General features: G+C 41.5%; 1 protein-coding gene across 3 annotated transcripts in view; it reads right to left on the bottom strand.

Annotated features, from left to right (window-relative positions):
* Positions 1-12,615, bottom strand: part of PDSS2 (decaprenyl diphosphate synthase subunit 2) — a 177,090-nt gene that overhangs the window by 12,955 nt on the left and 151,520 nt on the right. For all 3 annotated transcript variants that reach the window (XM_036413655.2, XM_036413654.2, XM_036413652.2), the window contains one exon: positions 5,876-5,908. In XM_036413655.2, coding sequence (XP_036269548.1) covers positions 5,876-5,908 — 33 coding nt within the window. The remainder of the gene's footprint in view (positions 1-5,875; positions 5,909-12,615) is intronic.

Below are 12,615 nucleotides of genomic sequence, written 5' to 3'. Positions count from 1 at the left end.
AGTCAAAAAGCTCGGTTGGCTGAGCCTCTTCCCACGCACCAGGAGGCCACCTGTTTGATATCCAGTCGGGGCACAAGCCCGATTGCAGGCTTGATCCCCAGCACAGGGCATGCAGGAGGCAGTCCATTGATGTTTTTCTTTCTCCCTCTCCCTTTCTCTCTCTAAAATCAATAAAAAACATATTTTAAAAAAAACCTCTCTAATGAATTAACACCTGCAAGATCTTTCTTTATCAAGTGCTTAATCTTGAGCAATTCTCTAAGCTTAGAGCGAATTTATCAAGTAAGAAGACATTAGAAAGAACAACTCTCTCTTCTGTACTGAGTCATGGGGAAAATTATATGACCTGCACAGCAAAGACTGGAGATGAAGATAAAGAAAGCTTCTGTAAATTTAGACGCTGTGTCAAAATTAGCATGAATTTTCAAGCCCATTTATGGCTCCATCCTAGGCACCTGTGAAAGATGAGCAGAGGCCGCTTCAGTGCTGCCCGGCTGTGGTTCTGACCAACTGACGTGTACACATATCTGCATATTTGCAGCAATTATAAAAAGGAAATGGGGAAAAAGCCTGCATCTCTGGTGATGGAGATATTTAAGCAAGCCATTCTGAATGTGTTAAAAAATTAAAATTGTAGAAAGCCAAACCATAGGTGCCATGTTTTGCCTGAAGTGGTAAAAATACCATCTGCCCAGTCTTTTAGCAGCATGCTCATGTCACGTAGCAGGAGGCTAAACTACAGGCATACGCTCGGCTCCAGCTGGGGGAAATACACAGACGCTTGTAGATGTTTTTCTAAGCAAGAGTAGGCAACATATTCCGTTTCCTTCAGACATATATGTTGGTTACCATAGCAAAGTGAGTGCAACTGTGGTCCGAGGAGCTTCGCCAGCAGTCCCAGCACGTGGCCACAGATTCCTTCAGTTCCGTAGGTGGCACTCTTCCCTCTCTCACTGAACTGAATCGCGAGAGCCTAACCTTGGGGGCCAGGAGCCTCCACAACCAGGCTGCAGACCAATCACTGTAATTAAGGTCCCCAGGGCTTTGTGCAAATGAGCAAAACTGGTAGCACCAGCTTCTTGGTCACAATTCACTCCTGGTAATTACATTCTGTCTAATAAAACTCCTCCTGCAGTGTTAACTAGGTAAGTAAGATATTTCTTGTTTTTCCATTTTAGAAGCTACTGGGTAGAGTCGCCTTACAGTTAAGCAGCTGCCTTCCCTGGCCAGCCCCCGGGGAGACGAGTTTCAGTCGTGGGTAGAGGACGCCTGTTAACCACCTTACCGAGGCGGGAGAGACTTTAATGGATTAATAGTTGTCGAGGGCTTTTATATCTTAAGATGAAAGGCACTGCGTCCGTGCAAAGCATTTATATCCAGGCTCTGCTACAACAGGAACTCAATTAAAAAGTAATTCAATTTCTTATGTGAGTGTTTGAATACAGACCACTGTTTTTTGCTGGATGTGACAGACATCTTGCAGATCCAGCTGAGGCGAATTTTGAATCTATGGCCTCTTCTACCCTTTCTCCTTCTGCCTCGCCCTTCTGAGGCTGACTAAATCAGAGGCGGCATCTATAGCCACAGAGCACCCGACAAAATAATTTTTTTTTTTGGCTCTTGAAATCTTATTTTCCAGATAAAATTTGTTTTTTGAGTAAATACTCACAACTTGGCAATAAAGACACATCCAGTAACAGACAAATTTCATGACGGTCTCCAGGAATAGCCACTGAGTGTCCAATGTAGTTTTACAGATAAACCCACCAGGGAAGCCCCAAGTCACTAGGCACGGTGCCTGCAAGTTAGCATGAGCACTGTGACCACACAAACCGGATGAGCAGAACTGAGGTCATGACGTGTATACGGCTCAGAGAGAATACGTAAGCTGCACCCTGCCGACATCTCCTCCACACTCAGTAGCGATGGATATAATCTGTCTTCCCGTGGTACTTGGGTTTAGGTCAGTGTAAGGATGAGGGGTCTGGATTAATTACCTACATACAGTCATGCCCTTAACTTTCAGAATACCGTCACATACTAGTATTCCAGGTGGTGAGTTTCTGTCTACTGCAATGGATACATGGTCATGGGGCACTTGGGAAGGTAAACTTAGGGCTCCTGACCATTGGAACGGACTGTGTTGTAGAGTCAGTATGCTGTTAAAAAGGCTAATTTGAGTCTACAGTTCTTGACTCCAGACCTCTTGCAGTGTCCTGCACTTCTAGCATAACTCTGATGCAACACTCATCCAACGCATCTATCGGGAACTCCTATGTGTAAAAGCCAGTGTTGGACACAGGTGACGCAACCATGAACAAAGAGCCTTGCCTGCAGGGCTCTGTAGTCTAGTAAAAGAAAGAAACAAGCACCTAAATAAAAGTGAAAAATGTTAAGAAGAAAAATAAAATAGAGCAAATGGGGGGTGGCTACTTAAGACAGGGAGGTCTGAGTCCGGGAAGTGTGTGATGGAGGGGCCTGGGTCTGTCTTGTTCATGGTGGGAGTCAGTACCCACATTGTGCGGCACACATATTAATGCCAAACACATAGCGATTGGGTGGACGAAGTGGATGAAGGAATGAATCTGGACTGAAGAAATATACAAGAATGTCTCTCCCCCCTCAGGAATGTCTCCTCTCAAATTTGGAATGGGCCTGAAGAATAAAACAGCACTACTCTAAATGGCTTGTTTTATACTAAAGAAACTGAGGAAAGACTGAAGAGGTCAAGTGATTGATACCGGATTTTTGTTGTTAATTTTCACCCAGGATATTTTTTCCCATTATTATTTTTTTTTAATTTTTTTAGAGAGAGTGGAAGGGAGGAGGAGAGACAGAGGGAGAGAAACATTGATGTGAGAGAGAAACATCGATCAGTTGACTCACCCCGACCTTGGCCGTGGAGGAGCCTGCACTGAGGTATGTGTCCTTGACTGGAAGGGAAGCCGGGACCCTTCAGTCTAGAGGCCAACACTATCCACTGAGCCAAACCGGTTAGGGCTGATATCAGAGCTTGGTCCTGGGGTGTTTGATCTATTTTTTTTCTTTTTTTCAAACTTCTTCCATTGTCATGTGCTTCTGCAATAAGAAACCTTAAAGGAGTCCTTTGAGTCACAAATAAGCAGCAATGATCAATAGTTACTCGATTGCTTTATTTTTTGGTTCATAAGTTAGCTGTCTTTTACTATCACAGTAAAATCCCAGCCTTTATCTCCCAACTAATTTATTACAACCTTCCTCTGCAACATTCTCAATCTAGTTAATACCTGCAACAGGTGTCAAAAGCTTTCCTTTCTTCTCTGATTAAGATAAAAAACCCTATGACAGATTTTCTCCTGAACTAACTTCATGTGCCTTCTATTTACTCACTCACTCACCAAGTGCCAAGCACTGTGTTAGGCACCATGTGTACAAGATAAATAAGACACTGTCCCTGCCCTTAGAGAGCTCACAGGCCATGATATGGCTCTTAATCGGATCACGATAATAGTGAGTGCAGGGACTGAGACCCACAGGTCCAGAAGAATGGAGGAAAGCACCTACTCCAGCCCAGGGAACCAGGGAGGGCTTGCTACCGGGATTTCACTAGACTGAGAAGGTTGCTGAGAAAGGTTGTTAATAAATTAGTTGGGAGATAAAGGCCGGGATTTTACAGCACGATCCTAAATTAAGCCATACAGGAGGGCAGGAGGGGCCAGATAGAGGGGGAAGAGCATTCTGAGCAGAGGGGTCAGTATGAAGAACAGAAACTGCATGCTTTCTGTAATTTGGTGCTGCTGGAGCACAGGGTAGAAGGAGAAGAAGCCGGAGAGTCCCTCTCGGGCAGGCGTCTTCAAACTACGGCCCGCGGGCCACATGCGGCCTGCAGAGGAGTCTGATCCGGCCCGCCAGGTTTTTTGGGCAGTGAGCGCAGCCGAGGTGTTACAGTAGGAACTAGTAGTTCATATAGTCCGGCCCTCCAGCTCTCTGAGGGACCGTGATCTGGCCCCCACTTTAAAAAGTTTGAAGATGCCTGCTCTCGGGGGTGTGATTACACAGAGCTTTATATGCCAATCTAGCAAGCTCTGAAACTGCTTTACAGACAACATGGAGCTAAGGAAGGGTTTTAAGCTGGAATGCGAAATTGTCGGATTTGTGGTTCTGACATTCTGGGTACCAATGGATTTGTGGGGACAAGGGAGAGGCAGGGAGACCAGTTAGTAGGTTCAGATGAAGGAATGTACATGGAGCAATGGCTGAAAGATCAAGAGGGATTGGATTCAAGATAATTTAGGACATAAAATAGGCATGACCTGGTCATGGAAGGCAGGGTGAGGAAGTAGGAGCACTCAGGGTGACTTCTGAGTTTCTCATATGGCTGACAGGTGGGATGACAGTGCCAATAACAGAGAGAGAAAAGTAACAAGGCCCAGAGCTATAACACTAAAAGTGGACCCTTTGGGTGATAATGGTGTGTCAATGTAAGTTCATTGGCACACATGTACTAGTACTACTCTGGAGCAGAATACTGACAGTGGGGAGGCTGTGCCTGTGTGTGGATGAGCAGGAACTCTAAACTTTTCGCTCAATTTTGCTGTGAGCCTAAAGCTGCTCTAAAAAATAAAGTCTATTAAAAAAAAAAAAAAAAAAAAGGCCAGAGATGTCAGGGAAGGTGCTGAGTTCCACTTAAGATGCATTGAGCTCTTTGCCTGTGGGAGACCAAGAGGATATATTACACATGTGGGAATCTGATAAGACTCAAGCAGACATCTAAGACCAACAGATATGGAAGTTCTCAGGTTAGAGGTGCTCCTAGTATCTAATTTTCTTGAGAAACAGAGAAAAGGAGGGACTGCATTCCAGGCAGGGAAAGGCGTCAGAGTGAAGGCGTGGAGCTGGGGTGTAAGCATGGGCGGCCAGGAGAGCACAGGGTTCGGGCAGCCCTGAGAGAGCGCCGTGGGTTTCAGCTGTTTCCCCTGCCAGCAGGGCCCTCACAGGTCATATTTCTCCCTGCCTGTCTTTGGAGTGCAGGTGTGCTCACACACTGGATATTCCTGCTGCTGTGTAAGCCAGATGGTTAACATGTTCCTTTAGCCAAGCAGCTATATGCATCCCACACACCTGCTAAAATGTTCCATTTGTCCCTGAAGGGAAAACAGAATGCGACCCAAGTGTGTTCCTAGACGCACTGGCAAACTGAAATCTGAACTCCCCGAAGCAATTTCAGCCAAGGATGTGTGTCAAACTGTCTGCAGCACCTTCTCGCAAACCCTTCCTCCTGCCCCTGCCCCGCTCTTCCCCCCAGGGGACTTCATCTCGGTGAGAGAGGGGGTGATGCAATGGTAACCTAGGCACGTGTGTTTTCAAGTGCTCCAGAGGTGACGTGAGAAATACTGCCTTCAGGAGCCCGAGTCTGCCCTGTTCGGTGCTTCCGAGGTATGATCTGATGGCATAAAAGCTCTTTCCGTCCACGGGCCAACGATCTATCTTTCCAGCAATGCTTCCTGATCTTACTTACCTTGTTTATTTTTTTTTTCCTTCATAGCACTTACACCCATCTGGCATTATATTATGTATCCATTTAGTTTTTTTTTTATTTTTATTTTATTAGTTATCTGTCTTCCCCACTAGAGTGTAAATGTCTGGAAAGGAAAGACTGGGTCTGATTCACTGTTGTATTCCTAACACCTACCCTGGTGTCTGAATGAAGCAGGTGCTCAATAAATAAACTTATTGTTGAATGAATCTTACATTACCTGCTAATGCCTGTTACTTAACAGGGTATGTTCCTCAGCTTTAAATGTGATTATTCTTTTCACCTTTCAAATATAAGCAAAAAAACCAAACACCAAACTGAAATGTATACAACTATATGCTATAAATAAAATTCACCTACCTTAGCATAGTTTAATCTTCCTTTCTCTTGAGCCTAAAATAGAAAAGGAAAATATTAATTCATCAGTTCTTTAAAAATTTAGTATTTATGTATATACTTCAGTAGGTAGTCTACATATAAGACATGCAAACATAGTGAAAACTTGAGAGAACAGCACAATGAGCACACACATACGTTTTATCTAGATTTGACAGTAGCAGACAAGACTCTTTACCCCTTCCTGCTTTAGCATACATCTTTTAAGCATAAAACATCTCATACATAACCACATGCCCATTCTCAAAGTAAAAAAAGTAACAATAATGACATACCATCTAAGATACAACTCCATATTCAAATTTCTCCAATTGACCCTAGAATACTTTTCATAGCTTTGTTTTTATTTTACCCAAACCAGAATTAGTCAAGGTTCACACATTGCATTTTTTTTTTAAACTTTATTTTTACTGTTGACATATTACAGGTAAACCTATTCTCCCCTCCTACCTGCAACCCCCCGCCCCCGCCCATTTCCACCCAGCTCCCTTCCATCTGTTCATCACTCTGGCCTGTCTATGGGTTATGCATAATATGCTCTTTGGTTTCACCTTCTTTCTCCAGTCCTCCTACCCCGTTTCCCCTCTAACTTCTGTCAGTCTGTTCTATGTATCCATGCCTCTGGTCTTATTTTGTTCATAAGTTTATTTTGTTTATTAGATTCCATATACAAGTGAGATCATATGATATTTGTCTTTTTCTGACTGGCTTCTTTCACTCATCATAATAATCTCTATCCATGCTGTCACAAAAAGTAAAAGTTCCCTTTTTAAAATTATTTTTATTTATTTTTTGTATTTTTATTGATTTCAGAGAGGAAGGGAAAGGCAGAGAGATAGAAACATCAATGATGAGAGAGAATCATTGATTGGCTGCCTTCTGCACTCCCCCCACTGGGGATCAAGCTTGACTGGAATCGTACCCAGGACCCTACAGACCGCAGGCCAATGCTCATTCAACTGAGCCAAACCAGCTAGGGTAAAAAGTTCCCTTTTTATGGCTGTGAAGTATTCCAGGTGTAAATACTATTGTTTTTCCTATCCACTCTGCGGATGGGCACATGTGCTGCTTCCAGATCGTGGCTATTGTAAATAACACTGCTACGAACACAAGGTGCATATTCTTGTGCAGCCTTTCTGATTAGAAATAAATTTTCTAATTTTGAATTCTTGGAATACATTCCCAGGGGTCACTGGTCAAAAGGCAGCTCCATATTGTTTTCCACTGTGGCTGCACCAGTTTACATTCCCACCAACAGTGCATGAGTATTCCCTTTTCTCCATGTCCGTACCACCACTTGCTGATTTATTAATGACAGCCATCCTGGCAGCTGTGAGGTGATATCTCACTGTGGTTTTAATTTGCATCTCTCTTATGATTTGTGACATTGAGCGTTCTCCCCCCCCCTCCCCCCATATGTTTATTAGCCATCTGTATGTCCATTTTGGAGAAGTATCTATTCAGGTCCTTTGCCCATTCTTTAATGAGATTGTTTGTCTTCCTGGTGTTGAGGTGTATGAGTTCTTTGTATATTTTGGAAATTTACCTCTTATCAGATGTATCGTTAGCAAATATTTTCTCCCATTCAGTGGATTCCCTTTTCATTTTGTTACTGTTTTTTTTTTTTTTTTCTGTTCAGCTTTTTAGTTTAGAAGTAATCCTATTTGTTTATTTATTTTTTTGTTTCTCTTGCTTTAGGAGATATATAAGCAAAAATATTGCTACAAGGGACATCTGGACTTTACTGCCTATGTTTTCTTCTAGGATTTTTGTGGTTTTGCAATTACATTTAAGACTTTAATCCATTTTGAGTTTATTCTTGTGTACAGTGTAAGTTGGTGGTCTAATTTCATTTTTTTTGCATATTTTTTTCCAACATCATTTATTGAAGAAACTGTCTTTATTCTGTTGCATGCTCTTACCTCCTTTGTCAAATATTTTTGGGCTCTCTGTTCTGTTCCATTGATCTATATGTCTATTCTTATACTAGAGGCCTGATGCACAAAATTCATGCAAGAGTAGGCCTTCCTTCCCTTGGCTGACCGCACTGGCTTTCCTCTGGCACCTGGGATCTGGGCTTCCTTCGCAGCCCTGCCTTTGTCCGGAAGGTCATCTGATTTAATTAGCATATTGTACTTTTATTATTATAGATGCCAGAATCAGGCTGTTTTAATTTTGATGGCCTTATAATATAATTTGATATTATATTGTGACACCTCCAACTTTGTTCTTCTTTCTCAGGATTGCTGAAGCTATTCAAGATCTTCCTTGATTCCATATAAATTTTTGGAATATTTGTTCTAGGTCTATAAAATATGGCAGTGGTATTTTAATAGGAATTGTGTTGAATCTTTGCTTTGCATAGCATGGACATTTTAATGATGTTAATTCTTCCAATTCATGAACACGGTATGTTTCCATTTATTTATATCTTCTTCTATTTCCTTTTAATTGTCCTATAGCTTTTCTGAATACAGTTCTCTTACCTCCTTGGCTAAATTTATTATTTTTGTTGTTGCATGCATTTGGTTTTAATGTCTAGGTTAAATCTACACTAGTTCCTCTCCATTTTTCATGACATGAAAATAAAAACTATTAACTTTTTTCATAAAAATCATTGACTTTTTGAAGAGACCAGGGCAGCTGTCTTATAAAAATGTCTTTTGGGAATTTGTCATATTACATCTACATTGTGTCATTTAACTTGTCCCAATTTGCTTGAAAATTGGAAGCTGGGTCTGAGGAAGCTTGCTTAGGTTTAGGTTAAGCATTTTTGATAAGAATACTTAGTGGACTTTTATGTACTTCACATTGCATCGATTCAGGAGGCACACATTGCATCAAGTCAGAGAGAAAATGAGGTTTATAACCTTGGTCCTGATTCTTCTTGCTTCTTTACAATCTTTTAAAAATTTACCCAATATGCCTAAATTTTGTTTTTCTAATTTTCATAGTGTCATAATAAGACACTACTCATGTATTAAATGTTAAGACCATCACACACCATTTTAAATTAAAATTGTGACTTGAACATTTTCTTTAAAAACATTAAAAAAAATTTGATTTCAGAAAGAAAGGGAGAGGGAGAGATAGAAACATCAATAATGAGAGAGAATCACTGATTGGCTGCCACTGGGGATTGAGCCCCAAACCTGGGCATGTGCCCTGACCAGGAATTGAACCATGACCTTCTGGTTCACAGGTGCATGCTCAACTACTGAGGCACAGCAGCTGGGCCTTCTCCTTGTCTCTTGCTGATTAGTATGGATTGCTCAGGTACAGCACTTGTTTCTTGTTAATTCTTGCTGAGGATATTTTCCCATTGATTTTTAAAGAGAGTGGAAGAGAGAGGGAAAGACAGAAATATGGATGTGAGAGAAACATGTTGGTTGGTTGCCTCCTGCACAGCCCAGCCAGGGCCTGGGCCAGGGAGGAGCCTGCAACTGAGTTACATGTCCTTGACCAGGATTGAACCCAGGACCCTTTGGTTTCCAGGCTGACATTCTACCCACTGAGCCAAACAGGTAGGGATTAAATAATGCAGAGTTGTTCCTATTCTCAAACTCATTCCTGCAAACATCTGTCATCTCATGACTTTTAATTTTGTTTCTGTTCTAACAGCTCCTCTTCATTCTAGGTATTTCAACATTCTCATCTTTCAGTATTTAACACAAAAGACATGTTAAAAGCGTTGAAAATAGTAATTGTTGAAAGTTAAGAAGTTGAGGAACTTTTTTGTGTCTTGAGATTGCAGGCAAAGGGTAGAGAAACTATATATTTACAATGACTTAGGGTGGACTTGTCCTTCTGGGAGCACTGAGCATTTCCCAGTTTGTCTCATGAAAATGAAAATCAACAGTGTTTCTTCAGATGGTGAGCGTGAACCTAATGCTGTTTATAAACCAGGACCTCTAGAGTACTCCTATTATAAATTCTTATAAAACCTTTTTTTTTCATCACATACTTTGCACATAAACTAATCATCTTAGAGAATTCTATTATTTGGAAGTATTGGTGCTTACTTAATCCCAAGCTATTTTCAAACTCTCATTTTATTTTGTATTCTTAGTGTACCCTTTCACCCAGAGATACACTTTGATGGGGAGGATGACAGAGAAATCTCATGTCTGTAATCCGTATGTGTGCAGTAACAGCCCTTAAATGTTTTGAAGGCTACATAGAAGTGGCAGCATGACCATCACAGCCATTACAACCTGAGCAGACTGTAACTACTGATAGGTAGCTCACCCGAATGACCTTTTTTATTTTTTATTTTTTAAATATATATTTTATTGATTTTTTTACAGAGAGGAAGGGAGAGAGATAGAGAGCCAGAAACGTCGATGAGAGAGAAACATCAACCAGCCGCCTCCTGCACCCCCCCCACCGGGGATGTGCCCGCAACCAACGTACATGCCCTTGACCGGAATCGAACCTGGGACCTTTCAGTCCTCAGACCAACGCTCTACCACTGAGCCAAACCGGTTTCGGCCGAATGACCTTTTTGAAATAACAACAGAAAACATTTTTATTGAATTTAGAGAGGAAAATAGAGGGAGATAGAGACATCAATGAGAGGGAATAATTGATTGGCTGCTTCCTGCATGCCCCACACTAGGGGTCGAGCCCACAACCCAGGTTTGTGCCCTGACCGGGAATCGAACGGTGACCTCCTGGTTCACATGTCTATGCTCAATCACTGTGCCACACTGGATGAGCCCAAATGACCTTTTATGTTATCAAACAAACATTCTAACATTGCCAAACCATTTCATCGTGGGCTGCTTTAGCTTACACATAAAAGTATTCCTTTTCTTTACAGAGCAAAATTATAAATATTTAAGTTTCTGTAGGTACACTGTATATTATATTTCCAGCTGCTCTGTGGGTTAATTTCTACTTATGTCATATACACTTCTGAAGTACACGTTCTTATAGAAAAATTTCTTTTTACAAAAAGCTTTTAGAATAAAAATGTAGCAAATTAGAAACGGATGCAAAGGATGATTTAATTCCTTATATAGATAATATTTCTCAGTAAGCACTGTCTATCCCATTTCTTTTTTGTAAAATAGTTAATTTGGGGGTGGGTGGATATAGTTTCTATTTCACCTGATGGATGAAACAGAATACAGTAATTCCATTCCTTAAACAATCACCCACTGTGCAGTTCTTAGGCGGAGGCACCAGAGGCCCAGCCATGAACAGAACAGATGAAGATCTCTGCCTTTAGACAGGCTTCACATCCAGTCCCCCTTAGGACCAAGGCTCCATGCGTAGGGAAGTTTCTCTCCTTCTCACTATGTAATCCATGTCTAGATCAGTGTTAACATACAATAGATGGTCAACAATACTTGGTGAAGGAATGAACAGATGGATGGATGCTTTTTAAAAAAATATGTATTTTATTGATTTTTTTATAGAGAGGAAGGGAGAGGGATAGAGAGCTAGAAACATCGATGAGAAACATCGACCAGCTGCCTCCTGCACACCCCTACTGAGGATATGCTTGCAACCAATGTACATGTCCTTGACCAGAATCAAACCTGGGACCTTTCAGTCCACAGACTGACGCTCTATCCACTGAGCCAAACAGGTTTCGGCTGCTTTTTCTTTATATGTGTTAGTTATGTACTATCTATTCAGGTAACTTACAAAGCAAAGTTCACTTTACTCACTCTTCGTTCTAGGAAAGCTGGGTGTTCAGGTTCAGAGCCAGTATGTAGCAAATGTGGAGCCACTGGATGTGTCTTACAAATATATATATTTTTATCCATACTGAACATTATCACATTTTCACTTCAGTACCCAGCTTCTAAGTGGACTAAGGAAGGGAACCTATAGAAAATCAAGAATTCATGAAAATCAAGTGTAGAACAGAAGAATGAGCTAGTAATTTTCTCAGAGGCAGTGGTTTGGTGAGATTAAGTGCCTCAACCTGAAGGCAGTATGTTAAAGTGAAGAGAGCCTAGAATGGAAGTCAGGCACCCTTAGGAGATTTCAACATGACATCACAAAGCCTCTGGTGTTAAGTAGGTCTTGTCTACAGAGGAAAGCAAGTGGCCAAAGACCTTATCTGTGACCACTCCAGGAGGCACTGTGACCTGGGAGGATGGATATGCTGGGAGACAGGAAATATGTTCATATGTTCACAATATGTTAATACCCTGGATAATTTAAACATTTTTATGTGGGCCTTTATTTTCTTATCCATAAATAAGAGTTCTAGACGGGATCAGACCAGATGTTCCCAAATGCTGGGCTCTCACAAACTGGGCTGGCGGTAGCAGAATCACTTGGGCATTTTGTTAAAAATACAGATCCTCTGAATCCGGGCTCTGAGATTCCGATCTACTTGAGGATCACTGGTCCAACCTACATCTAATGTCCTTTTCGACTGGGCTTCTGGATGCACCAGTGTTTACTTATAAAGGTTAAAAGGGAACAAACAACTTCATAAACTCCTTAAAGTATCAAGGAAAATGGAGTGCTGTTACTTCCCTTTTTCTGACACCTGCCACTTGTGAATATTTCTAGCAGAGCAAGATTTTATTAAAATAACGTTCTCACTGGGGACCAAAATAGACCGGTATAAAATACATGCAGACGGTATTTCAACAGCAAGCAGTGCCGAACCTCTCCCTGCCACACTCTTCATTGCCAGGAGCCCAGTGAATTCCACCATATATGGCAGTTCCCCAAGG

This window comes from Pipistrellus kuhlii, unplaced genomic scaffold (assembly GCF_014108245.1).
Source record: "Pipistrellus kuhlii isolate mPipKuh1 unplaced genomic scaffold, mPipKuh1.p scaffold_m20_p_5, whole genome shotgun sequence".
NCBI classification, from domain to species: Eukaryota; Metazoa; Chordata; class Mammalia; order Chiroptera; family Vespertilionidae; genus Pipistrellus; species Pipistrellus kuhlii.
This window is presented reverse-complemented; position numbering and strand designations above follow the sequence as displayed.